This window comes from Marmota flaviventris, chromosome 11 (genome assembly GCF_047511675.1).
Source record: "Marmota flaviventris isolate mMarFla1 chromosome 11, mMarFla1.hap1, whole genome shotgun sequence".
Classification (NCBI taxonomy): Eukaryota; Metazoa; Chordata; class Mammalia; order Rodentia; family Sciuridae; genus Marmota; species Marmota flaviventris.
In genome coordinates this window covers 62,471,938-62,497,225 of record NC_092508.1, presented here as the reverse complement: position 1 = coordinate 62,497,225, position 25,288 = coordinate 62,471,938, and the positions used below count along the sequence as shown (strand labels likewise).

General features: G+C 40.5%; 1 protein-coding gene across 1 annotated transcript in view; it reads right to left on the bottom strand.

Annotated features, from left to right (window-relative positions):
• Window positions 1-25,288, bottom strand: part of Lrp2 (LDL receptor related protein 2) — a 192,545-nt gene that overhangs the window by 21,295 nt on the left and 145,962 nt on the right. Inside the window, exons 52-65 of the mRNA XM_071619302.1 lie at window positions 23,477-23,993; window positions 20,390-20,542; window positions 19,695-19,865; window positions 17,672-17,895; window positions 16,075-16,252; window positions 14,884-15,080; window positions 13,701-13,946; window positions 12,928-13,056; window positions 11,862-11,981; window positions 10,637-10,753; window positions 7,515-7,631; window positions 6,841-6,978; window positions 4,406-4,528; window positions 2,006-2,134 (exon numbers count right to left, since the gene is read on the bottom strand). Of these exons, the coding sequence (XP_071475403.1) occupies window positions 2,006-2,134; window positions 4,406-4,528; window positions 6,841-6,978; window positions 7,515-7,631; window positions 10,637-10,753; window positions 11,862-11,981; window positions 12,928-13,056; window positions 13,701-13,946; window positions 14,884-15,080; window positions 16,075-16,252; window positions 17,672-17,895; window positions 19,695-19,865; window positions 20,390-20,542; window positions 23,477-23,993 (2,559 nt within the window). The remainder of the gene's footprint in view (window positions 1-2,005; window positions 2,135-4,405; window positions 4,529-6,840; window positions 6,979-7,514; window positions 7,632-10,636; window positions 10,754-11,861; window positions 11,982-12,927; window positions 13,057-13,700; window positions 13,947-14,883; window positions 15,081-16,074; window positions 16,253-17,671; window positions 17,896-19,694; window positions 19,866-20,389; window positions 20,543-23,476; window positions 23,994-25,288) is intronic.

Genomic DNA, 25,288 nt, shown 5'->3' with positions numbered 1-25,288 from the left:
AGCAAAAGTTTACAAGACTTTCAGAATAGTTCTCTCTTAGTAATGGGATTCAAATTCTTTTCTTTTTTTTTATACTGAACCCAGGGCCTTGCACATGCAAAGCACATGCTCTACCACTGAGCCTCACCCCAGACCCTACTCTTAATTATTAATGTGTTTTCTAGATTTTACAACCTTTGTAGTTAAATCAACCAACACTTTATTTTCATAGAGCCTATATGAATAATTCATGTGGTCCCTGCCATTCTGGGTCCAGATGCTCCCAGATAGGCTTTTCATAGTTCTGACTCTATCCAAGCACTTCATTGCTCCCTGTTGCCCATGGTGCTGTCTCTGCCAATGTCTGTCCCTGGCATCTGGCTTTCATCCTTGTCATTCTTATCAGTGTGCTTCTTTCATCCTCAGTCTCCATCTACCCCCAAACCTCAGTCTGACAAAGACGAACAAAGATAAAGGAGTGGGGCATGGTGTTTATCTCCATAAAGGAGTCAAGTTGCATCCACCTGCCTGTTGGTCACAGGCTTCTAAATATTTTAGCCAAAGGAACTGTGGAATCTCCTGGTTCAGTTCTTTCAAATCCCAATAGATTTATATTTCTGTCCTCCATAGTATCCAATGAGAGGATCTTTAACCACATTTCAGGGTCCCTTAGGGTACAATAACTATAATAGTTTATATAGTTTAAATAGACTAAAACCACCGAATTTCAAGAAAAGAAAAATAACCACAAAGTACAATGACTCCCTAGTACCACCCCCTTCCCAAAGAAAAAACACAATGGCATCTGATGGAATACAGAAGTACACACTCCACACCATATTCACAAAAGCTTTACAATAAAGATCCATTCTGATCTTATAACAACTACACATTGCTAAACATATTTATTCATACTTTATTTCGTCTTGAGCCACTCTCTGACTTGTATTCCTATCTTTTGTCTAAGAATTTGGCTATTCATAAGCAGCCTAGCTCGATGCCACAGTTGTTCATAGCATTAGTCCCTATTATCTTCCAAATGTCTGCAGGTTTGGTAGTCATGTCTCATCCACATTACTAAATGCACAACAATTATTATTAGCTCAGATATCCTTGAACAAGCCACACAACCTCTCTAGGTCTCATGTGTATAGACTTTATAATCTTCTCCCAGCTCTAATATCTATAATATGATTAGGGTTCCCAGGATGCAAATGTTCTGGGTCAAGTGTTCACCAAGAGTCCTCAGAAAAATCAGAAATTGCATGGAATTGTGGGCTTCCTCCTCAAATTTGAGGATTTTCCTATAACTTCATCCTAACTGTGCCCTGAAGTTAGATTGAACTGAGTTCAAATCTTGACACAATCTCTTAATAACAGTGAGACCTGGCCAATTTATATAATGTCTAAGCTAGTTTCTTCATTTGTATATTTTTAAAAAGGGAATAATAGGCTGGGAAGGTAGCTCAGTAGTAGGGAGTATACCTAGAATGAGTGAGGCCTTGAGTTTAATACCCAATACTGGAAAAAAGAGGGGGCGATGGATAATACCCAACTCGTAAGAGTCTTAAAAGGATGAAAGGGAGATAACCATGTAGGATATTTATCTGTTTGTTTGTTTGTTTGTTTGTTTATTGTACCAGGGATTGAACCTATAGGCTTTTAAATACTGAGCCACATCCCCAGCCCTTATTATTTTATTTAGAGACAGAGTCTTGCTGAGTTGCTTAGTACTTCCCTGGGTTGCTGATGCTGGCTTTGAAATCAACAATACTCCTGCCTCAGCCTCACAAGCCACTGAGATTATAGGCATGACCCACTGCACCCAACCCACATAGGATATTTAGCATAAAGCCTTGGTATAGGATAAATACTCAATAACAGGTAGCTGTGAGCTTGATCACAGGTTAGAGCACAAAGTAAATTCAAGAGAAGTATGTGGTTATCATCCATTTATGCTATTATATGTTCTAATTACGTGAACTTAAGTTACCACAATGAAGCACAAAAATAAGTGTTAACTTACTGCAGCCTGTTTCATCTGAACGGTCACCACAGTCATCAACATCATCACATACATACTGCTGTGAAATACAATTTCCATTGCTGCACTTAAATTCATTTTCTGTACAAGGTTTAGGGGTTGGTTTTCTGCCTGTAATTTAAAAACAAGTTAAAGTTAAAACATCTTCTTCTGTGAAACAAGGTGCTTCCCTCTGGTAGAGACAGTTATTGCTCACCAAATAAATATATGCTTCCCTACATTTTCCAGTCTTCCTTTCATCCAGTTTGGGACCATGTCCATGGGAGTAGTTCTAGCCAGTGGTAAGTAAGTTGGCAGTAACATGTGTCACCTTTGAGCAGAAGCAATTAAAAGCCCATGGACCTCCTCTGTCTCTTATGCTCCTGCAGCAATCTTGGAAGCCATGTGACAGGTGGCAAAACAAAGGGTGGAGAGCTGTACAAACCACACTGGCCTTCCCATGAATGAGAAGGAAGTCTCTGTTATGTTCCACCACTGAGACTTTGAGATTTGTTGGTTGCAGCAGCTACGGCAGAGTGATGAGAGAAGAGTATTTCCAAAGCAAAAACCTAAAATATCTGACATTGGCTTAACAGTCAGAAGGCAAGCAATGAGGAAACTGATATTGGAGGCAGAAAAGATGGAGATGAATGTTCTGCAATGGCAAAGCATGCGGGAAGGGTATACCACAGAAGATCTGGAAGGAAGCTTGCATGTTTACTGAACTTGAGGATCTAAGAAGAGAGATAAGAAGACAGAATGTTAGCAATGTGCACTGGTTGCAATTACCTAAATTTGACCAGGTAGTATAAAGAAAGAGAGAAGCTTAGGGGGAAATTGGCTGATTAGTAAGCAGAAATGAAAGGAAATTAAGCCCAGAAATTTGCAGTGTGGGAAAGTTAATTAAAAGTCTGATGTTTAAAAGGTTTTGAGACACAAAGGCCCAGTAAAACATCTTAGATGGATAAAATGACTGCCCATCTATTTTTTTTAGATGGCCTGAGTATAAGTGACCATCAGTTGATATAGAGGTATGTAACAGAAAGCATCCAGAGAAACAAGGCAGATTTAAGAGCAAGGTCTCAAAAGGCACACTGGGTGAGATCATTAAATTTTAGAACTGACCAGAAGCAACGAGTTCAAATGCCTGATAGTTCCTGAGAGATACTGATGATCAAGTAAACTAAAATAATATGACTGACTGAGATTTTAAAAAACACTCTTGAACCCCCAACATTCTACATGTAAGAAGCAGGTTTAGAAAACTGTACTGTCCCTAAGGAGGGCATATTCCCCCTTCCTTCTTTATTAGAAGAGGAAAATGGACAAGGAAAACTGATAAAAGGTAGAATGAGAACATTAAGAAACAATGGGCATAGGAGCTCCTCTCCCAGAGCAGCTCCAAGACCTGTAGGGGCCTTTCCCAGTATCTGCGGAGGGTACCACTATTGTGTACTCTCCATTGCAAATAAATATATGCTTCCCTACATTAGAAACAGTGTTGATTGTTGTTAAAATATGTTGATCATTGTTAAAAATTTCACTTTTGAGAGTGAAAGCAGTGCTACTGCTAATTCCTCAGGACACAGATAGATCAGGTGTCACCCATGACATGCACATATCATTTCAGAGTTCCAGTATTTCAGAACTGCTACAGACAGGTGATTTCAAGGAGTCATTAATTCATTCATTCCAATGGAAACATCTATTTCTGCTATGCTTTCTCTGTTCTACCACTATCTACTGTGAAAGGTAAAACTAGGGTATTAGGTCACCACACCAAGAGGAACCCCTTCTGGAATTAATGGAGTCACTAAGGTCTATTACCCAGAGCTCCTGGGTTTCAGTTACTGAATGAGACTATGAGTTATGTCACTTAGGGTCGGATGAAGCGTGTTCTGTGTGTGAGGGGGGAAAAAAAAGCATTTCGAGTATCCAAAGGGATATTTTGTGGCACAAGAGTAAATTGCGATGGAAACAATTGATGCTCACTACGCTTCCCTGCATTTCTCAATGCCCTTTGCAGTTTGACTGGGGCCATGTGACTAGCTCTGACCAATTAACTGAGCTCAAGTGATGTCTGTCACTTCTAGACCTGGGAAGTCAAAAACCTGTATGCCCTCACCATTTCTCTCTCTTCTCCTACCTTGGCATCCATGAAGACTATGAGCTCCTGGTGGCATAATTTTAGGAAGGACACCTAACTGTGATGGACAGCAGCAGCTAAAACTCCTAAAACTCTGCTCCTTGGGAAGAGTTAGTTTACCACTACATTTTTTTTCCCCACTCTGGGATTTGATTATATCCTATAAAGCTGAATGTTGCAATGTTGGCAACAGCCTCTCTGACACACAGTCCCTGCTGGGATGGGGGCCCTTAGTGTCTCCTTCTCCCTTTTCTTACAGTTCTCCTCTTTCTCATCGGTTCCATCTCCACAGTCATCCACACCATTGCACAGTTGTTGAGCATAAATGCAGCGACTATTGTCACACCGGAAACGATGGGGTGTTTCACAGGGAACACTGACTGAAAAAAAGAGAAAAAGGTGGAAAAATTAAATTGCAAGTGAAGAGGAGAAAAAGAATGTCATTACCTAAAACTGCCACACCGGACCAGCACAGGCTTGCTTTGTTCATTCATTTGCTCATTTGATTAAATCAATCAGCAAATACATTTCTAGTGTCCAGCACACACCAAGGCACAGCACCAAGCACTAAACACATGGAGGGACAGAAAGACATGGCTCTTGTCTTCATGGAACTTCAGTGTAGCAGAAAAGCAGCTCTCCACACATTGAATGTTCTGTTATATCTGAGAAGCACCTACTGGGGGATCTGTCACATGGCACAGGGAGGAAGGGTCTTAAGAGGATGATTCTGAATCAGAGAGGAGCATGGCAGGTTTGGGGAGCTTTATAAAGGTTCCTGGCTGGAGTGCAGAGTGAGGAGGAAGCAGAGGTCATGAGTTTGGAGAGGCCAGTGGGACCACATGGGGCTCTCTTCCCAGTAGCGTGGGGGCCATTCATTGTTCAATCCTTCTGGCTTCTGCTTGTTCTCATGGAGTCTCTAGAGCATGAAGTCTTCACGAAGTTTTAACCCTGTGATGGATGTTCCTTGCTGAATTCCCTCACTTCTTAAATTTAATGGTGAATCTCACCATGAAATCCTGACTCATTTTATGGTCCAGATTGAGACCTCCAGCTGCTGCTTACATGGCTGTGAAGAAACTAAGGGTAGTACCCGGGTTCCTCATTTGTTGGATACAAGGGACATGATCTTCTCTGCCCATGCCACAAATTCAGTGAACTCTGTATACATGTGCATCTTCTTTCACATAGAGGACCTGGGCTATTTGATTTTCCTTCTGACTTGACACCGCACATAGAGATCAAGAGGAGAAACTTGTAAAAAGATGGGTTCAGGGAGGGGAAATAGTCAGATCTGAGGATTGGTTCTTGGAAGTATTAATAGAACCATCTCCAAGAATTATTTGCTGTGAAGAGTTAAGGCAACATTAGAGCAGTGCTAATCATTGTCAAAATATGGGTGTGTCACCACCTATCCAAACTATAATTTTACTAGCTGTAGCATTTTGGCTTATGAAAAGAAGTTATTTGCTAAGGACTTCCTTGAAAACTTTATATGGCTTAATATGTTAAGAAGCACCAAGTTAAAAACAAAATAAGAAATAGCTAGCTTCTAACAATGAAAGAGATGGCCAAAAAAAGGTGTTGGAATGCCACTGTGACATGTACTTGAGGGAAGAAAATACTCTGATATATCATTTTCAAGAGTCAAAGCTCTGGGCTAAAAATGAGTCACGATGACTATAAGAAAGAGTAGAAGAGGTGACATGAACTTCAGAAGTGAACTGTAGCCAAGTCAGGCCGGCAGCTAGCTCCGTGAGCACTCCAGCAGGAAGGTTTCTAGGGGTCCCTTCTCCTGCACTGATAAATTTTAGCTTGTATCAGAATTACTTGGAAGTCTCGTTCATGCATACATAGACTATCAGCCCCACAGCTGGTGGGGCTTGTGAATTTGCATTTCTCAGATGTTCCCAAGTGACAATGACATTCCTAGTCCACGGAAGACACTTTGAGAACTAAGGTCCTAGCTTTTCTACTATGATTCAAAGCATGTGACCAGTTGGTGGAAATAATTTCTATTTTCATTCATTTTATTAAAGCCAATAGTGACTAAACTAAAAAGGTAAGGAGCTTTAAAAAACACCCCATCCTTAGAGATTCACCTCATTAGGCCTGAGCCAAGGCTGAGGCCAGGACATATGAGACCAGGACAGTCTTCACCCATTGATTCTGCCCCATACCTGAAATTCACTGGTTTGAAAAATAAATGTGTATCACATAACAACAGGGATTTGATGGCCTTAGAATTATGACGTTAAAGGGAAGTAACTTAAAGGACAAAGTCTCACAAGTTTCTAAAGTACTCCAGGAAGCTCTAGGGATTTGGAGTGAGTATTTCAAGGGGCACTAAAATTAGAATGGAGCAGAACAGTCACAATCTCCCTCCTGCCCCTCCTGACTTCAAACACAGCAGACCTGTCTCTATTCAGGCACACTGAGTGTCCTGGTAAAATCTCTTCTGAAGAAATTGTTTCCTAAGGCCACAAAATGTTTAAAATCGTGGATGTTGGCCCAGTGTTCTCAGGTTACAGAACTGAAGCAAGAAGACCAAGTGACATTGCACTAATACCCATCATTCATCTAGTCCTCAAAAATTGCAAAACTGTCCCCCAAGATCACACACTGCATGTAAAGAACAGCAGCTTCTGCCGGACACCACCACCTCCTCTCCGCCCACTCTTCTCCCTCTTACAGCACAGGTGAAGTTCTTCATCAGAACCATCGCCACAGTCGTCACTGCCGTCACAGGTCCAGAAGGACTGGATACAAACATGGTTTTTGCATTCGAACATGGCAGCTGGGCAGTATGTACCATTGGGAAAGCGAGTTGCTGTAGGTGCGGGGAGACACATTCAAATCATAAGATAAATGAACTCATTCATTTGGGAAAGCTTTCCTGCTATTTCCCCCTCACTTCTGCTGTAACATCCTGCTCTTCCTAATTCATCCTGGAACACTCAACCCAAGTTCTTTATACTGGTCTACTCATTGCCTGAATTTTCTTTATCTGAAATGTTTTTAATCTAATTAATGATTAGTATAGTAGTTAATAATAGAGACACACTTTGGGAGCACAGATGACTTAATATATTCTCTATTCAAGATATTATCGCTGGGCACAGTGGGGCATGCCTATAATCCCAGTGGCTTGGGAGGCTGAGGCAGGAGGATTGAGAGTTCAAAGCCAGCCTCAGCAAAAGTGAGACACTAAGCAACTCAGTGAGACCCTGTCTCTAAATAAAACACAACACTGAGGATTTGGCTCAGTGGTTGAGTGTCCCTGAATAAGGAGTAGTAGCTAACAGGTGTCTAAACCACCTGATGCACATTCTCAGGTGAGCAGAACCACAGGTGTCAGGCACTTACGGCAAGTGGACTCATCAGAGGCGTCCAGACAGTCAGCTCTTCCATCACATTTGAATTGGCTGGGAATACAGTGTCCACTGGCACACTGAAAATGTTCAGGATGACAGGTCTTCAGCTCTGAGGAGAAAAAAATGTCATTCCTGGAGGCCTTGTCATTTTCAACAAGTATGAGGGACATGGGGAGTGATGAGTGCTTCGTCACATTCCTACCCACGCCCTGACAGCAGCGCACAGCACACCCTCAGCTGTGGCTGGCAGGTGAGTAAACTCTCAAACTCACACTTGCTCCACTCAACAGGGAGACAGAAGTACCTATCTCCCCGTTATTAACTAATCTCCAGATCTTCAGCTTTTCCTCAGATAGCAGAATTCTCCAATTTTCAATGTTCCCTGATTTTCCTCAGATCCAACATTTAATCCATAAAAATCTGTAGCAATTACTTGGTGTTTAGGATTCTCCTCCCAATGCTCTGACCTCTACACAAAGGTGAGCTTCTGTGGAATACCAGGAAGACCAGTGTGTGGTATATGTGTGTTTATAAGACCAAGGTAAATTAAAGTCTGCTCCAAGGGATGTCTAAACTAAAATGGGACTTAAAAATGGCTTCATATTAATGCATCATGATCAAGTGGGGTTCATTCCAGGCATGCAAGGTTGGTTCAACATATGGAAATCAATAAACATAATTCATCACATCAGTAGACTTAAAGACAAGAATCACATGTTTATCAATAGATACAGAAAAAGAATGACAAAATACAGCATCCATTCATGTCAAAACACATTAAAAAAAATAGGGATAGTAGGAACAAACCTCAATATTGTAAAAGCTATGTATGCTAAACCCAAGGCTAACATCGTTCTAAATGGAAAAAAAAAATGAAAGTATTCCCTTAAAATCTAGAACAAAACAGGGATGCCCTCTTTTACCACTTCTATTCAACATAGTCCTGGAAACTCTAGCCACAGCAGTTAGATAGAAAAATGAAATTAAAGGAATACAAATAGGAAAAGAAGAACTCAAACTATCACTATCTGCCAATGGCATGATTCTATATTTAGAAGCCCCAAGAACTCCATTAGAAAACTTCTAGAACTCAAAAATGAATTCAGCAAACTAGCAGGATATAAAATTAACACCCATAAATAAATTTCATTCCTATATATCAGTGATGAAACAACTATCTCATTCACAATAGCCTCAAAAAAAAAATTAGGAAAACTATCTCATTCACAATAGCCTCAAAAAAAATTGGGGAATCAATCTAACAAAGAGGTGAAAGATCTCTACAATAAAAATTAAAGAACTCTAAAGAAAGAAATTGAAGAAGACTTTAGAAGAGGGAAAGATCTCCCATGTTCTTAGATAAGCAGAATTGATATTGTCAAAAAGGCCATACCTCCAAAACCACTACACAGATTTTATGCAATTCCTAATAAGTTTCCAGTGATGTCCTTCATAGAAACAGAAAAAGCAGTCATGAAATTCATTTGGAAAAAATAAGAGGCCCAGAATAGCCAAAACTATCTTAGCAAGAGAAGTGAAGCAGGAGGCATCACAATACCAAACCTTAATTATACTACAGAACTATAGTAACAAACATGGCATGGTATTGGCACCTAAACAGACATGAAGTCCAAGAGTACAGAATAGAAGACACAGAGACAAAATTTATGTGGATAAATACTAGACAAAGGTGCCATAAACACATTGGATAAAAGACAGCCTCTTCAAAAGATGGTGTTGGGAAAACTGGAAATCTATACATAGCAGAATGAAATTAGATCCCTATCTCTCATAACATGCACAAAACTCAACTCGAAGTGATCAAGGGCATAGACATTAGACCAGAAACCTCACACCTACCTGAAGAAAATGTAGGCCCAAATCTCCATAATTTTGCCTTAGGAACAGACTTCCTCAAAAAGGCTCCAAAATGCAAGAAGTAAAATCAAGAATCAATAAATGGGATGGTATCAAACTAAAAAGCTTCTTCATGGCAAAGAAAACAATCAAGAATATAAAGAGGGAGCCTAGAGAATGGGAGAAATCTTTAACACCTGAATCTCAGAGCATTAATTTCCAGAATAGTAAAGAACTCAAAAAACTTGAAATACAACTGGTCAAATATATGAAAAAATGTTCAACACCTTCAGCAATTATAGAAATGCAAATCAAAACCACACAGAGATTTCATCTCACTTCAGTCAGAATGACAATTACCAAGAATACAAGTAACAAAAAATGTTGGTGAAGATGTGGGAAAAAGATATACTCTACTGGTGAAACTGCAAATTGGTGCCACTCTGGAAAGCAGTATAGAGATTCCTCAGAAAATGTGGAATAGAACCACCATTTGACCCAGCTATCCCACTCCTCAGTATATACCCAAAGGACTTAAAATCAGCATACTATAGTGACATAGCCACATCAATGTTTATAGCAGCTCAATTCCTCAATTCCTATGGAACCAACCTAGGTACTCTATAAAAGATGAATGGATAAAGAGAAAGTGGCACATATATACAATGGAATATTACTCAGCCATAAAGAAGAATGAAATTATGGCATTTGCCAGTAAATGGACGAAACTGGAAACAATAGTAAAATAAGCTGATCACAAAAAAAAAGCCAAATGTTCTCTCTGATATGTGGATGCTGACTCACAATAGGTGAAGGGGAGGGAGGAGTGGAGGTTCACTGGATTGGACAGCGGGAGGGGGGTATGGGAATCAGAAAGACAGTGGAATGAATCAAACATAACTTTCCTATGTTCATATATGAATACACAACCAGTGTAACTCCACAACATGTACAACAACAAAAAATGGGAAGTTATATTCCATGTATGTATGATATGTCAAAATACAGTCTACAGTCAGTTATAACTAAAAAGAACAAATAAAAATTTTTTTAAATGGCTTCATATTCTCTTGTTTAAGTTTTAAAAAGCATAGAAAATACAGAGAGGAATATACCATGTTATGCTAAGGTTTACATACTACATAAATTACACAAAAGCCATTTTACTCTAAAAAGCCTTATCAACACTAGTTCGAAGTCCCTACTGTCACAGTGTGGGAGTCCACTACAAGCCTCTCAAAAACCCCTGACACTTACCACAGTCCCGCTCATCCGAGTTGTCCCCACAGTCATTGTCTTGGTCACAAACCCATCGAGAAGGAATGCAATGCTGATCCGCACATCGAAACTCGCTCTCTGTGCACTCCCGGGGAGCTGAAAGAGAAAGCCACATGGCCATCAGGGTGCTCTGGGAGTCACTCAAGGGAGATAGGCTAGGAACTAGCCCCCGCCCCCCGCCCCACACACACACTTCCCCCAGTGCCCAATCCTTTCTCTTCCAAAACTAGACCTTTCTACCTCAACTTTAAGTGTGTGAAGAATAGCCTTTAAGAGGTTTATCCAAAGGTGCTTGGACCTTAAGATACTTTTTTATTTCATGAATCTTTAGATAATCTCTCTCTTTCCCATGCCCCTTCTCTCATATCTTTCTCTCTCTGGTGCTGGGGGTCAAAACAATAAAATGCCACTGGGACCTCCCTGTTGCATAACAAGTTTTGAGCTGCAGGTATAATCAACATCCTAATTTTCTCAACTGCAAATGGTGGCCACTTCTTACTTCCAAAAGGTAACTAAAGATGAAACGTATTTCATATTAGAAAAATTGGAAATTGAGTATATATTATGACTCAATGACAAATGCTCAGGGTAAGGCTTCATGAAAGTTGTTTTGAAAACACACTCAATTATTCTGGTCTGACCATCTCGTATGGTGGGATCCAGCCCTTGGGCTGCCTTGCCTCAACCTCCCTGTCCAATTCCTTGCAGTCACACCTTCACTTAGAAGAGGAGAACTAACGCCTGACCTGATATTTAGCTATGATCCCTCCTAAAAGAGCTTCTCCATGAAGGATGCCATCCAAACATGAGTTTCTCTTCTCTGTTACAGGGCCATTTGGGGGAAAGAGCTGAGAAGCAGGTCTTAGGGTTAACACCTTTCCTTCCTCTACTTCTCTTGGTCCTGATTTTCTATTTTCTTACTACATTAGTCCTTTATCATAAGTTACTTCAAGTTCTTTTTGGAAGAGAAGGTGAGTAAAGAAATTCAACAGACAAAAATATAATCTTCAATAAATACCGTCCTCCCATAGCTTGATTGTAATAAGCATCTCAGGAAGAGACACTGATGTGTCTAGTTAGAAAAGGAGAAATACACCAACCAGCATAAGCAGCTACTGGGCCACCATTTGAGGACGAATGGCACAGCAGGTCGGATATGGACAAAGAGCACCTCCCTGTCCCGGTGACACATAAGGACACTCACCACAGTTCTCTTCATCTGAGTTGTCTCCACAGTCATTGTACCCATCACATTTCCAGCGAAGAGGGACGCACTGGTGATTCTTACAGCGGAAATCCCCCGAAGGATTGCATGTCATTGCCTCTGAAAAGCACAGTCATTGCAAGGACTCCGTAACGCAACGGTCAAGAAATGCACAAAGTAGCCCTTATTGGCTTGCTTGTGAGACAGTCTGACAATTTTGCTACCATGTTCTTGAGGCTCCCAAAGAAGGATGCCGGTACCATTCATTGTCAAAATCCCTTTCAGCTAAGCTGAACCCATCCTAACTGCTTAAAGCTAAATTCAACTCCTTTTTGTTGAAACTGTCAAAAAAATAGGAATTTGCAACAGAGACTTGGGAGGTTAAAATGTCACCTGTAGGCAACAGAACATCTTAGTCACATTGCTTTGTTTAGACTCAGTGTTACAAAAATAACCCATTTTCTTCCTTATCTCTCTTCCAACTAAATCACACACACACACACACACACACACACACACACACACATGCACAGACACTTTGGTTCCAAGTTAGAACACTTGCCTGATTTTGACAACCTGTATTGATTTATTTGATCTTTTGCCCATAAATTCTTTTCATGTTGCCTAAGTGATTATAGCTGTCCAATGGATGATATGGCAAGTCAAAAAGAAAAAACACTCAGAATATGAAAAATCATCAAGTAAGAAAGATTCTAATTTGGCAATACCGAGTCTTTTTTCCCTCCCCCCTTCCACAAAGTTCAATCAATCTACAAGATCAGAGAAATTATTTAAATTTGTCCAGTCTGAATAAGGATTCCACATTTGGGAGAAATTACACAAATTCATAATATCTTAATAATGTCTTTCTCAATTATAGCATCCTTTGGGATTGGAAGTCATTTCAGATGATATAAATTAAATTCCCTCAATAACTCTAAAAATGCTACAAAAATGCAAAGTGCCATTAGAAGCATCAATAAGCAATCCTTTCTCAGGGAAACAAAGAATGATGACGTGGGAAAACACAGCCCTTTCCCCTCCCCCTTCCCTGCAGGCCTCCTACCACAGCCCTGCTCGTCACTGTTGTCCCTGCAGTCATCCGCCCCGTTGCACACGGCCCACTGAGGGATGCAGCGGTAGTTCGTCTTACAGCTGAACTCTGTGTGGTTGTCACAGCTGTGGGCAGAGCTCACTGAAAGAGAGGAGACAGCAAAGTCAGGTCCAAGTGTCAGTCCCGCTGGGAAATGCCACTAAAAACACCTTTCTGTTGTCATACTGAGGACGGGAGGTGCTGACAAGCCACAATCACCGTGTTATCAACAAGACTGACTCCAGTGACAGGTGATCTGTTTCCTCAGTCTTCTCATGATCTCAGTACCCCTCATTTATTCTATAATGTAAATTTGTAGGGGGTACAAAAGGACTGGATTTGAAGTTAAAAACCTGAGTTGAGGTAGTAGGGCGGCCACTGACCATCCACTTAATATGAGCCTCACATTCTTCATCTGTAGAATGGGCCTGGTTAACGCTAACCTTCTCTGCCTCAAGGTCCTCAGGTGAGAAGTACTAGATACACAAAATATATTATTCTAGGTGAGCAGACATACATTGCATCAAGAGGCAGCATCAGAGACTTCAGGAAGAGAACGTCTTATGGTTTTCTAGTTCAAACTGTAAGACATTCGACCGTACTTTGCCTCGCAGTGCCAGAGTTTGCAGGGAGAACCCAGAGGGAGCCACTCACGGAGCTGAGTGAGGGATTCCATGACCCTTCTGGATGCACACAAAGGTTCTCCCTGCTCTGGTCATGCAGGGAATCTTCCCCAAGAAACTTACTGCATTCATTGATGGGCTCATCAGAAAAATCTCCACAGTCATTATCGACATCACACTTCCAGGACTGAGGGATACAGCGGCCATTGTCACACCTAAACTGGCCTGGCTTGCAGGTCCTGCTGGCACAGTGAGAACTGTCTTCGTCCGAGTTATCCCCACAGTCGTTCACTGAGTCACACTGCCAGGCCTCTGGGATGCAGCGTTTGTTGGCGCACTGCCATTCACTGGATTCACACCGGTGGTTCTCTGTAAGGCGGGGGACATTTGGTTATCAGCTTACTTGGTATCCAGAATGAAAGCTCCTGCCAGGCACAGTGGCACATGCCTGTAATCCCAGTGGCTCGGGAGGCTGAAGCAGGAGGATTATGAGTTCAAAACCAGCCTCAGCAAAAAGCAAGTTGCTGAGCAATTCAGTGAGACCCTGTCTCTAAATAGAATACCAAATAGGGCTGGGGATCTGGCTCAGTGGTTAAGTACCCCCTGAGTTCAATCCCTGGTACAAAAAAAAAATGAAATCTCTTTAATTTACTCTAATGGAAACAGGAGAATTCAATCATAATTTCTTTTCATAGGACTTACATCCTAACATGCCTATTATCAACCAGTGCTACTTTGATGTGAGTAGTTATACCTTTGTCTATTACTGTCTTCCAAGTTCTTAAATATCTCTCTCTTGCATACAGAATTAAGAGACAGGGACTTAACAAGGGTCTGCTAATCCCCTGGCCTGCTAATCTCTCCTGTCTTTGTTCCCCTATGAATAATGGTCTTCAAGCTTCCTGTGTGTTGCTATTGTTGGTGTGTGGTTTTTAACTTAGCAGCATTGGGTTGAGGGATTTCTTTTCTTTTCTTTTTGCATTTCTAAGTGAAAATGAAAATAAATATTGCAATTGAGAGTTCTTCTTTTAATGGGAGTAAGAAATTGCTCTCAAGGAGGGTTCTATGCCCTATCATGTGGTAAAGAAACACCAATCTAGAATATCTACCTCAAACATTTGCTCTTTAAAGATCTTAGAATTTCTATTTTTAAAGCTCTGTAGACATAGATCTAGGGTGGGTCCTGACCTTCCTCCTAAGACTTTGAACCAGTTTTCAACTTCTGACATTCAGGAAAACCCTAGAAAATCATGATTGTACACAAATATAGAAGTGGGGAAAAGAGGTGTAAAGCAATTCAACACACCACAAAGAACCTGGTCTTCGTCAGACCCATCAGAGCAATCCTGGTGAGCATTGCACAAGGACTGGGGGCTGGTGCAGTTGCCGTCCTTGCACTGGAACTGTCCGAGCCGGCAGTAGCGATGTGGGCACAGAGCAGATTCATCAGAGCCGTCAGTGCAGTCTTTCTGTCCGTCACATTTCCACCAAATAGGAATACACCTGCACAAAAAAATAAAAACATAGCCCTTTTATAGAAAAGCAATGGGGTGGCAGTGAGCAATAGTTGTCAGGAGAGAAGAAATCAACACCGAATCCCAAGCAATGACATGCATGAGTTCTCCCATTGTCCTGAAGAGGATCCATTAAATCTCAGTTACCATGGTGTGTTTTCAGAAAAAAAGATAACTCAGTGAGATAGCACAGGTGTGTTAAGACCGAAATACACTGAAAATGTTTTGGATATGATAATTAAATTCCTTCCACAATGAACAATAAAGTGTGTGTTTTTGTGAGCTGTGGTTCTAGAAGTGGTGATGAGATTGCCTGCCAAGGTGGTATAAGACATCAGGGATTGGCTGGGAAGCTGGAGGACCCAAATAACCATTAAGTGCCCACGTCATGAAGAGTACGCTAGATTTGTAATCTCACATATTCTATCTAGGAACCAAAATAGTCTGCTATTACATCTTAGATGCTATGATTTGCATTAACATCTCTCTCTTCTCACTCTCTGACTCTACTCACTCTCTGAATTATCAATGGTTTGTTATGGAAATAACCTACAACCATATCTCACAGTAAACACAGGTGATCAAAAGTGGACTCAAACTGTAATCCTGGATCCACTGACATGGGTAAATAAGGAGGTAGCACTGTATAAAGGTGGCAAAAATGGGGAACTTCTGTCCCTTTTGAAGGCTATTTTCATTAGATAGTTAGGTATACTCTGGCCCTAACACTCAGGACAATTTATTAGAAATAAGAAATAGTTTCCTTTCTCTCTACAAAAACCTACCCACATAAGCATTATCATTTTGGTTAGCCAATTCCTTCTGTTCATGAGAGGAATTATCTGAAGTTAAAGACTGAAAGTCTTGGTGTGTTCCTCACAAAACAAAGTAATTAGCCAAAACCTTGGTTCATGGAGAACCCCCATCCCTAAAGCCTCCAAGTTCAACGTGCCTAAGTGGGGAGAGGGGAAAGGACACCTTACTTTTCACCATTAGCACACAGGAACTGGGTGCTGGAGCACATGGGCAGGCAGATGGTTCTGCCACTCAGCTGAAGGGACTGGAAGTCATCTGGACACTGGCAGGTGAATCCTCCTCCTCCTGCCTTGATGAGGCAGAGATGAGAGCAGCCACCATTGTTGGTACCACAGGGATTGTTCACTAGGGAAAAAGGGAGAAAATAGATGTTCATTTGCTTAAAGAGAGTGTCCGGTATAGATTGGCTAATTATCCAGCTTGACAACTGGACTCTTAGAAAGAAGGAAAAATCATAATCCTAGTTTTATCCTTTACCCAAAGTTTCTAAATTAGACAGATGGTAGAGTTATAGAAGCATCAACCTTGTGCTTTGAGAAAATGCACTTATGTGCTACCAGAAGTGACATGCTCACTGAAGTCTGCTAGAAAAGACATGTTTCTGGAAGTCCTTGGGGAGCTTACGTTCACGTACCAGAACCTGAGGAAGAGTTTTAACATGCGGCTGATGCCTCCTTTGTCCTAAAGACACAGGCAGCAAAAGTCTGACCATGAGTGATATGGGTGGCTACATGAGCAGTGTCCACACTAGGTTTCTGAGTCATCTGTTGGAGGTGAAGACTAACCTGATCTTCTAGTAAAATAATATGAAGAATATCATCTTCCAGAAAGAAAATATCTGAATACTTTTATTTTGTTCCTTCTCATTTTTCCTTACTTCCAAGTTTGTCATCTGTGTTGGCAAGACATCACTCACAACAAAGCAGACCCAGAAAAGCCAGCCTGTCCCCAAGGCATCCTCCAGACATTTGCTAGACTATCTCTAAGTCACCAAATGACTGTCACTACATGAAGAGGAATACAAGATCACAAGAAAAGCAGATTCTCTTATTTAGGAGAAACTAAAGTGAGCTGTTCTTGCCATTATTATCTTCAATATAGGAATAACATTTGTTTCTTATATAAAACATCATCATATGCAAATAGACATTTAATAAGTGTTCGTAATGACTATGATTTTCTTTTAAACACCTTCTCTAAGGTGATCTTGGTATTAAGGGATGATTGCTAATTTCTTAGGCATAAAAATTATATTATGGTTAGATAAGAAAATGCCCTTCCTTATTTTGCAAAGGTGCTTCTTTAAGTAGTTAGGGTTGGAATATCATGATATTTTTAATTCATTTTAAAATACTTCAATCCTCCTATGAAACTAGATGAAGTAACTATGGCAACATAACAACAAGAAAATCGCATAAAAAAAACAAATGAAAACCCCCAAATTGTTCTTTAAGAATAGGAAAAGTTTTCAGAAAAAGAAGTTGTTTGCATCCTTCCTGGAGCTGGGGATGAAGCTCAGTGGTAATGCACTTGCCTTGTGAGACCCTGGGTTCAGCACCACAAAAAACAAACAATACTCAAAAGTAGGGTTAGAGGATAAATTCTAAAGGTATCTGCATACTCCCAATATTCAGCGTGTTTTTGAAGGAAACATTAACAAGTAAGTCGTGATATTTGTAAATCATGGTATTTGTGCTTAAAGAAGGAATCATGATACCACGTAACCCAAAGCAACCTTGCCAAACTCCTCCATTACTCACTCACCGATTGGCTGCCGGTACGGATGGTACACATGGATGTCAAAGGGCCTGTGTGTGGTGTTCACCAGCACCTTCCTATCTGATCCATCATATTTGTTTCCCTTTTCAACTGTCCTTGTATTCCAGTCTGTCCAGTAAATAGTGTCTTCAAAAACGGTAATAGCAAAGGGGTGAGGCAGCGTCCCGTCATACACTGTGTGCCGATGGCGACCCTCCAAATCTGAGTACCTGGGGCAGCAGGAAGAGACACTCCCTCAGTGAGGAAAATAACCCCACTTCAAATGCCTTGCAGGATGAGTGAACAACAACAACAAAACAAAAAAAAACAAACACTTAATAAAACTACCCTCCTGGTCTTTAATGCAAACTAAAGCTAAACTTTTATTTCAACTGACCAAAAGATAGAAAAGTTAGAAAAGCCACACTTCAAAATTAGGAATAGCCACAGAGGTAAACAATCACTGACTCCTAACCCCAGCTGGTGTCCTACAGCTGCAGCTGGCATGGCTGTGGAAGGTTTGTGATCTCTCATACTGATGTTTTCCATTAAGCATCCTTTGGATTTCCTAGGGGCAACACCATTCTTGTTTCCTAAAGTCATTGGAAGAAATCATTGGAAGAAACCAGAAATGGCAACATAAAGCTGGAATCCCATCTTCTTGGGAACATTCTTAAGAGTGAAGCTGTTGTAGGAGACAGGTTCTCAGTGTAACCCCAGGTAATATGCCTTATGGGCCTGCAGGGTTAACTTAACACTTGTCAAAGAACATTTAGTACTAATCATGCCATGGGCATGAATAAACCATCAGAAGGGAGTCTCTGATTTTGAGATGTCACAGAGCATTCATAGTTATAGCTGAATTTCCAAGTCATCTTAGTTCCAATGTATCTCAGTCATTTCTATGAATCTATGCCAAAATACTGATATTTTAATATTTGGAAAATACTGATATTTTAATATTTGGAAAATTTGGAACAGCTCCTAAAATTCAAACAAGAAATAGAATAAGATACCAACCAAAAAGTATGATCATATTAGCCTTGAAGTGTTAGAAATATTTCCCCAGAAGCTAGGAAAACCTGAAGACCTGCTTGGCCTGTGTTGATAACAATGAAGATAAAGGATCAGAACACAGCTACCAGGTGACAGAACTTCCAAGGGCCTTTGAAGTAGCTCTCCTGAATGACTGGCACTTCTAAGCTTTTGAATGAAAGACATTACTATGTTCCAATCAGGGCCATAAATAGCCATGCCCCCAAAATAAACATGTACTAGTTGGTTAATATTATATTATCTCTTTTAAAATAAGAATTTGGGGGGCTGGAGTTGTGGCTCGGCAGTAGAGCACTCGCCTAGCAAGTGAGGGGCCTTGGGTTTGATCTTCAGCACCATATAAAAATAAATAAAATAAAGGTATTGTGTCCAACTACACCTAAAAAATAAATATTTTTTAAAAATAAGAATTTTCACTGCCTATTATAATACTTCACATAATTTAAAAAAATTATCCTGATGCCAGAAAGATTTCAATGCATTATGACATTGAATAAAATGATGACAGACCCTGTTGCTAGGCAAAATATTTTACTTATCAATAAATGCACCAATGCTTTTGTTCCTTTTATTTTTTCAAGGACTATATGGAAACCATGAAATTAATCATATATTTGGGAGGGGAAAATAAAGTAAAGGGAAAAGGAAATCAAGGTGGGTATTGAGTATTAAGGGGAGAGATTACTAACTTCATTTTCTAGATAGAAAAAAAGAAGAAGAAAAAGAAAAAAAAAGAAGTGAAAGTAAAAAGCTATCAATCCTGATAGTACAACTTCAAAGTTCACTCTCTTTCTATTGCACCATACCATAGGGCTCAGTGAACTACTTATAGGAATTTCATAGAAATGGACTCAAAGTGATTTATAATATACAGGCCAGCTAAAAGATGCACAGGACAAACACGCTGGAAGTACAAGCCCTGGAGTCTGCACTAAACAGTGGTCCTGTTGTTTTGTTCTTTTCTATTACTTACTCAATGTAACCCAGGTGAGCATCTGCCCAGTACAGGAGATCGTTGGTGTAATCGATGGTGATGGCATTGGGCCACTCTAACTTGGTAGAGATAATCACAGACTTATTGGATCCATCCATGCCCATTCTCCCAATGTACGCACGGTAAGCCCAGTCTGCCCAGTAGACATGCCTATAGGAGCAAACAGAGGGTCAGTCCCTGAAGCTGAAGGAAATCAGTAGCCAAAAGACACAGCTTTTCTCCCTTTAGAGAAATGGAGTTTATATCCCACAGAGCCTCTTAGAAAGGGAAGAAAGCTAACAGAAAATAATCTAGAAGAGATAAAAGGGGATGAGGTACAGGAAATGCTCAAGGAAGAATGATTAACTGTGGACTTCGGTGGTTTGACATGGAGAGTCCAGGAAAAAAAAAATGTTTCTTTTACCACAGTATTCTTTGCATGCAGCCAAAACGTGTAACTTGGAAAAAAAAAAATGAAAAGGTGTGCCATGGCAAAAATAACAGAATAGCAGATAAGGATCACTTGAACAAGCCATGCTTCTACCCATTATACTAAACCATTTACCAGGTAGGAAAAGCAGAAGACAAATCCCAGCAAGATACTGGCCTTGAGAGAGCCATGTGAACAGCCTTTTTGATAACAGAGGCGAAATAAGGGCATGAAAGAAGAGCCCAAGATTACAGGGAGACAATACCCATATTGAGGGTGAAGGACAATTCCTCTGGGATTATCAAAGCAGAAAGTGTTGTTGGCATCCACACAGTGCTGGGCCAGGGTGCGGCGGTATCGACCTTCCAGGTCAGAGACGAAGAGGCTATCTAGGTGGGCATCCACCCAATAAAGCTTCCTGAAATAGAGAGCGAGGGGTTACTGACAGAATCACTTGGTTCAGCCACCCAATTTCCTGTTCAAGCTTCCTGAGAATCACACAGGCAGCTGTTAGAAGGCACATTTCCCAGGCCAAAAGAAGGTGGGAGGGAGTCTGAAGTTAACTTTGCAGCAATGAGGCAATGGAAGGTACCAGAGTGTCTGCTACAGTTCCCACTTTCAGGGGATGTCATGTAGGGAATTCTGAGGCCACACTTCACAGCAGGAGTCTGGTTTTATCTCCTTCCTGCGGCCAAAGGCACCTTCTCAGGCAGTGCCAAGGTTTACAGGGTGGGGAAGCAGAAACAGGTGCCATGAATTACGGTTTGAATGGTGTCTAGTGTGCACAAAGGAACTCTGAATTCTGACACCCTTGATGCAAAGGAGTACCTCGCCCACCATGGCCTAGTCAGACTAGACTGGCAGAATGAGTTTCTTACGCTATGATGTATTTTACTTAATCGAACTTAAGAAGCCTTGGCAATGTATTAGAATCTGTTAGGAACTTCTGCCTCAGGGACGTTTCAGGTCTGAGTGTATTGCTGTTCAATAAAACCAATTTATTTTCTGTAGAACAGGTGTTTGTAATCAAAGAAGCCTGGACTTTGGGGATCTGTACACCATCCAAAACTGATGCAAATTGTGTAAGTACAAGTAGGTAAGTGCTTTTATCCATCAAGTGGTCCAGGGTTTTCATCAGAATCTTAAAATATCCCAAAAGATCAATATTCCTAGAATTGGAGGGTCATTTAGGATCTAATAATCAATACCAATTGAACAGAGAATGGTCTTCTTCTAAAGGGCTTAAATGCTTCTTTGCATGACATAAGCCCAGTCCAACTGTGCTAGAGGCCAGAACAGCAGCACCCTGTTCTTATGAGGAGGGATAAATGAATAAATGAACATGCCTTGCCAATTAAGACACTTGAGTAAGTCCCAATGAGTGAGGTGACCCCAATATACATCTTGGATTCCATCATTGTAATGGCCAAGAATAGCAATAATAGTGGTAGCTATATATTGAATACTTACTAAATGCTAGGCCCTAGACTAAGAAATTTTTAAGACATTGTATTATTTAAGATCACAGCAACACTGAAATGAGATACTATTATTCCCATCTTCCTGATGAGACTGCAGAAGCCCCAGTGTTATATAACTAGTAAGTAGCAGAGCAGGAATTCAAGTCCTCGTAGATTGGCTACACTCCATCACAGGGCACTTCTACTCTGTTGAGGTTCCTGCATTTCCATTGAGTTCTCTTCATTCCATAGTTGAAAGACTGATCCTGTGATCAGACGCTTGGAGAGAACATGAAGACCTTCTCTGTCTGCACTACTGGAAATATTAAGAAAACGAAGAGCCAGCACTATCTTCCAACATGCATAGTGGTGTTTTTAAAAATCAGTAGCTCAGACATTATTACCCTATGTACATATATAACTATATGGCTGGTGTGATTCTATATCATGTACAACCAGAAGAATGAGAAATTATACTCCATTATATATGATGCATCAAAGTGCATTCTACTGTCATGCATAACTAATTAAAACAAATTTAAATATTAAAAATAAATCAGTAGATCAAGTTTAAAAGCTTTGGAAACTAAACAATCTCATATTGGCTGTGCACTTTTGTATTAATGTTGGGGGAAAACGTTTCTAATTTCAATGTAGTTCCTATCTTATGTCTCCTACCAATGCAAATGTGACTTCATGTTTTAAGGACTATTTAGCCTGGCTGTGCTTCTTCTTGGACTTTTGAGAAAAGGTGTGGGCCATTTTCCCCCAGCCTCACTCAGATTTCCTTGCTCTATCTTCCTCACTACCACACATAGAAATAATTCTCCTTTCTGATCAAGAACATGTCACAGTAGAGAAAAAAAAGGGCTGAAACCCAGACGGAAATTCTACCAGTTTGGGGGGGAGAGGGTTAAATGACAGTATCGTTGAGTTATAGTATTATTTTCCCCTGCACTGCAGCAAATGATGGGGACAGGAATTGGACCATGGTTAGTTCTGTTCCTGTAAATCATTAATCACTATGGTTTTGGACATGGAGTAGAGCCATATTCATATTCATGCTGTCAATGCTTCATACATTATTCAGCAAGAACTTAGGAGCACGTCTGGCAGGCCAGCTGCTCAGGGAGAACCGGGCACCAAATTATCCCTCTGGTTTTAGGCCCTTTCCCCTGAAGATGGCCACAAGGCAAGGAGCCACCTGGAGGTCTGGACTGACTGCAACTAGAATATTTACATTAGTGCCTATAGCTTCATGTCTATTAACCACACAGTCAACTGGCTTATGCTTCCAAGTATCTAACAGACTCGATATGCAACAGAGACATTAAGAAGTGTGCCTGATCATCATCGTCCTACCTTGAAAACCCTCAGTCTCTAGAAGAACTATCTCAAAAGAAAAGCATTTCAGATCAGCCATCCTCTGCCTCATGACGAACCCAGATTTGGGAATGACTAAGCATTGGAAGCAAGCCTGTGGACTCCAGAACAGCAAGGGCTTTGCCTGCCTGTTCACCTCCAGGTCCCCAGTGCCCACCATCACACCTGGCAAAGAGGAGGTACTCAGCATATTTAAATGACTGAATGCACCAATGAATGTGAGGATCAGTCCTTAATATCATCTCCAGTTAACTGAAGGCCTACGGATAGCGGGGTTCTTTCCTCCCTTGTGATACCCTTCTCCATAAAAGTAATATCAGAAATTCTTACAATCACTAAAGTTCTGTGGTATCCTATTTGAGTATTAAGTAAAAAGCAGAAAAAAACATGCAGAAGTATTAAATGCATCCACATATTAACACAGGTTGAAAAGATCAATTCCCTATCCAGATAAAACACAGTATTTTCCTTGTAATTTTTAACTTTTAAAAAGCCCAGTGTTTCCTTACCTGGCAACCCAGTCAACAGCCAGACTTTCTGCAGCTGGTAGTCTGTGGCTTATGATCGTCTCCCTGTTTGTCTTGTTCAGAAACATCCTCTCGATGACTTGCCTCTCTCTATCAATCCAGTACAATCTCTTTTCTACTCTGTCAAAATCTAGTGCCACAACATTGCCCAGTCCTTGTAAAATGAGTGAGTAAGAATAGCCATCTACAGTTAAATTTCTCAAATAGTAACGGTTGCTAAAAATGAGATAGGGTTCAATGTTACTGTTCTGCCGACAGGTCTTCCCATCTGGCTCACGGATGTAGCCTGGGGCACACTTGCAGATGTAGGAGCCTATCACGTTCTCACACTTCTGGCTGCAGACATAGGGCGTCTCCTTGCACTCATCAACATCAACACAAGTCCGCTTGTCAGACATAAGCTTGTAGCCAGGATGACAAGAGCAATAGAAACTGGTTAGGGTATCTGTGCAGTTGTGGTCACAGCCACTGATGGAAGGATCCTGGCACTCATTAATGCCTGTAGGTAAAAGACAGTTGTTATTATTATTTTGATATAAAAAATGTCAGTACTGTCAACATTTCTCCTGGCAATATCAATTCTTAATGAATCATGCCAGAAGACTGTCAATGGGGATTTCCAAAGACCATGGGGTGATTCAAAAGCCACTATTTTTTCAACTTTCTCTCCCATTTAATCCTTAAACTGTGGTTTTCACACTCAATACTAGTAACAAAGGTAGCTGACTTCTAGTGCAGTGCTTGCCAACCTCTCATTAAACAATAGTTTTAAAAATAAAATGGCAGGAGGAAGGAGGACAGAGGGTCCTGCCTAGAGTGTAGGCAAAACAGAATCCCCTTAAGGAAGAGGGGAAAGGCTGATTTGTAATATCCCCTATTTCAGTGATGGGATAGGCACACCCTGGCCATTCTCAAGCTACCAGCTTGCCACCACTGACTACAGAGTGGCAAAAAGTTATCACCATGTGCCTCTCACAGGACAGCATGAGCATGGGCATGAGCTCATCACCAGGAGCACCACAACAGTAGGTGTGCCTTGGCTGGTCCTGTGACACATGGCCAAGCTCACTCAGAAACCATCTGCAAAGGGAGGGGAACAGGTGCTTATTAATTCTCTATTCAGCCAGGAGCCACAGATTAAAAATTACTTCATGTGCTAAAAAAAAAAAAAAAAAAATCAGACCTTATACTGCTGCTAATTTACCAGGTAACACTAAGCAATTCATTTCATATCTACAGGCTAAAGTTGTATTATTTGCAAAAGAAAGAGGTTTTACATGATCAACCAGATTTGTTCTGGTTATAAGAGTAGATGTTTACTACCTTTGGAAGAGACCTCATGAGATCAAACTAAAATTTTACATTTGCATTATGTACAATTGAGAATTTGGTTTTGGTTTCAATAGGCACAGCAAAATTAATTAAAGCCTAATGAGAATCTAACCAAATTAGGACTAAATATAAGAAAATTCTCTTAAGAGTTTTGGTATAAATATCTAAAAGTAATAGGTGTTATTTTTATTTATTTAATGGTTTTTGAAACTTTTGGTAGAAACTAACAGTAGTTTTTCTTGTATTAGAGCAAATAATTAGTTTTTGCATTTTTTATGTTATACGTATGTATTCCCTTCTCTAAATTTCCATAGCACTTTCTCTCTGAGTTTCTCTGTCTAGGGCTTGATTTTTATGTTAAGAACAGAAACCACATTATATATTCTGGGTCAATTAGGCAATGCACTTAATGACCACTGATAGTGAATCAGTGGAAGAAAACAAAATAAATAAAAAGATATG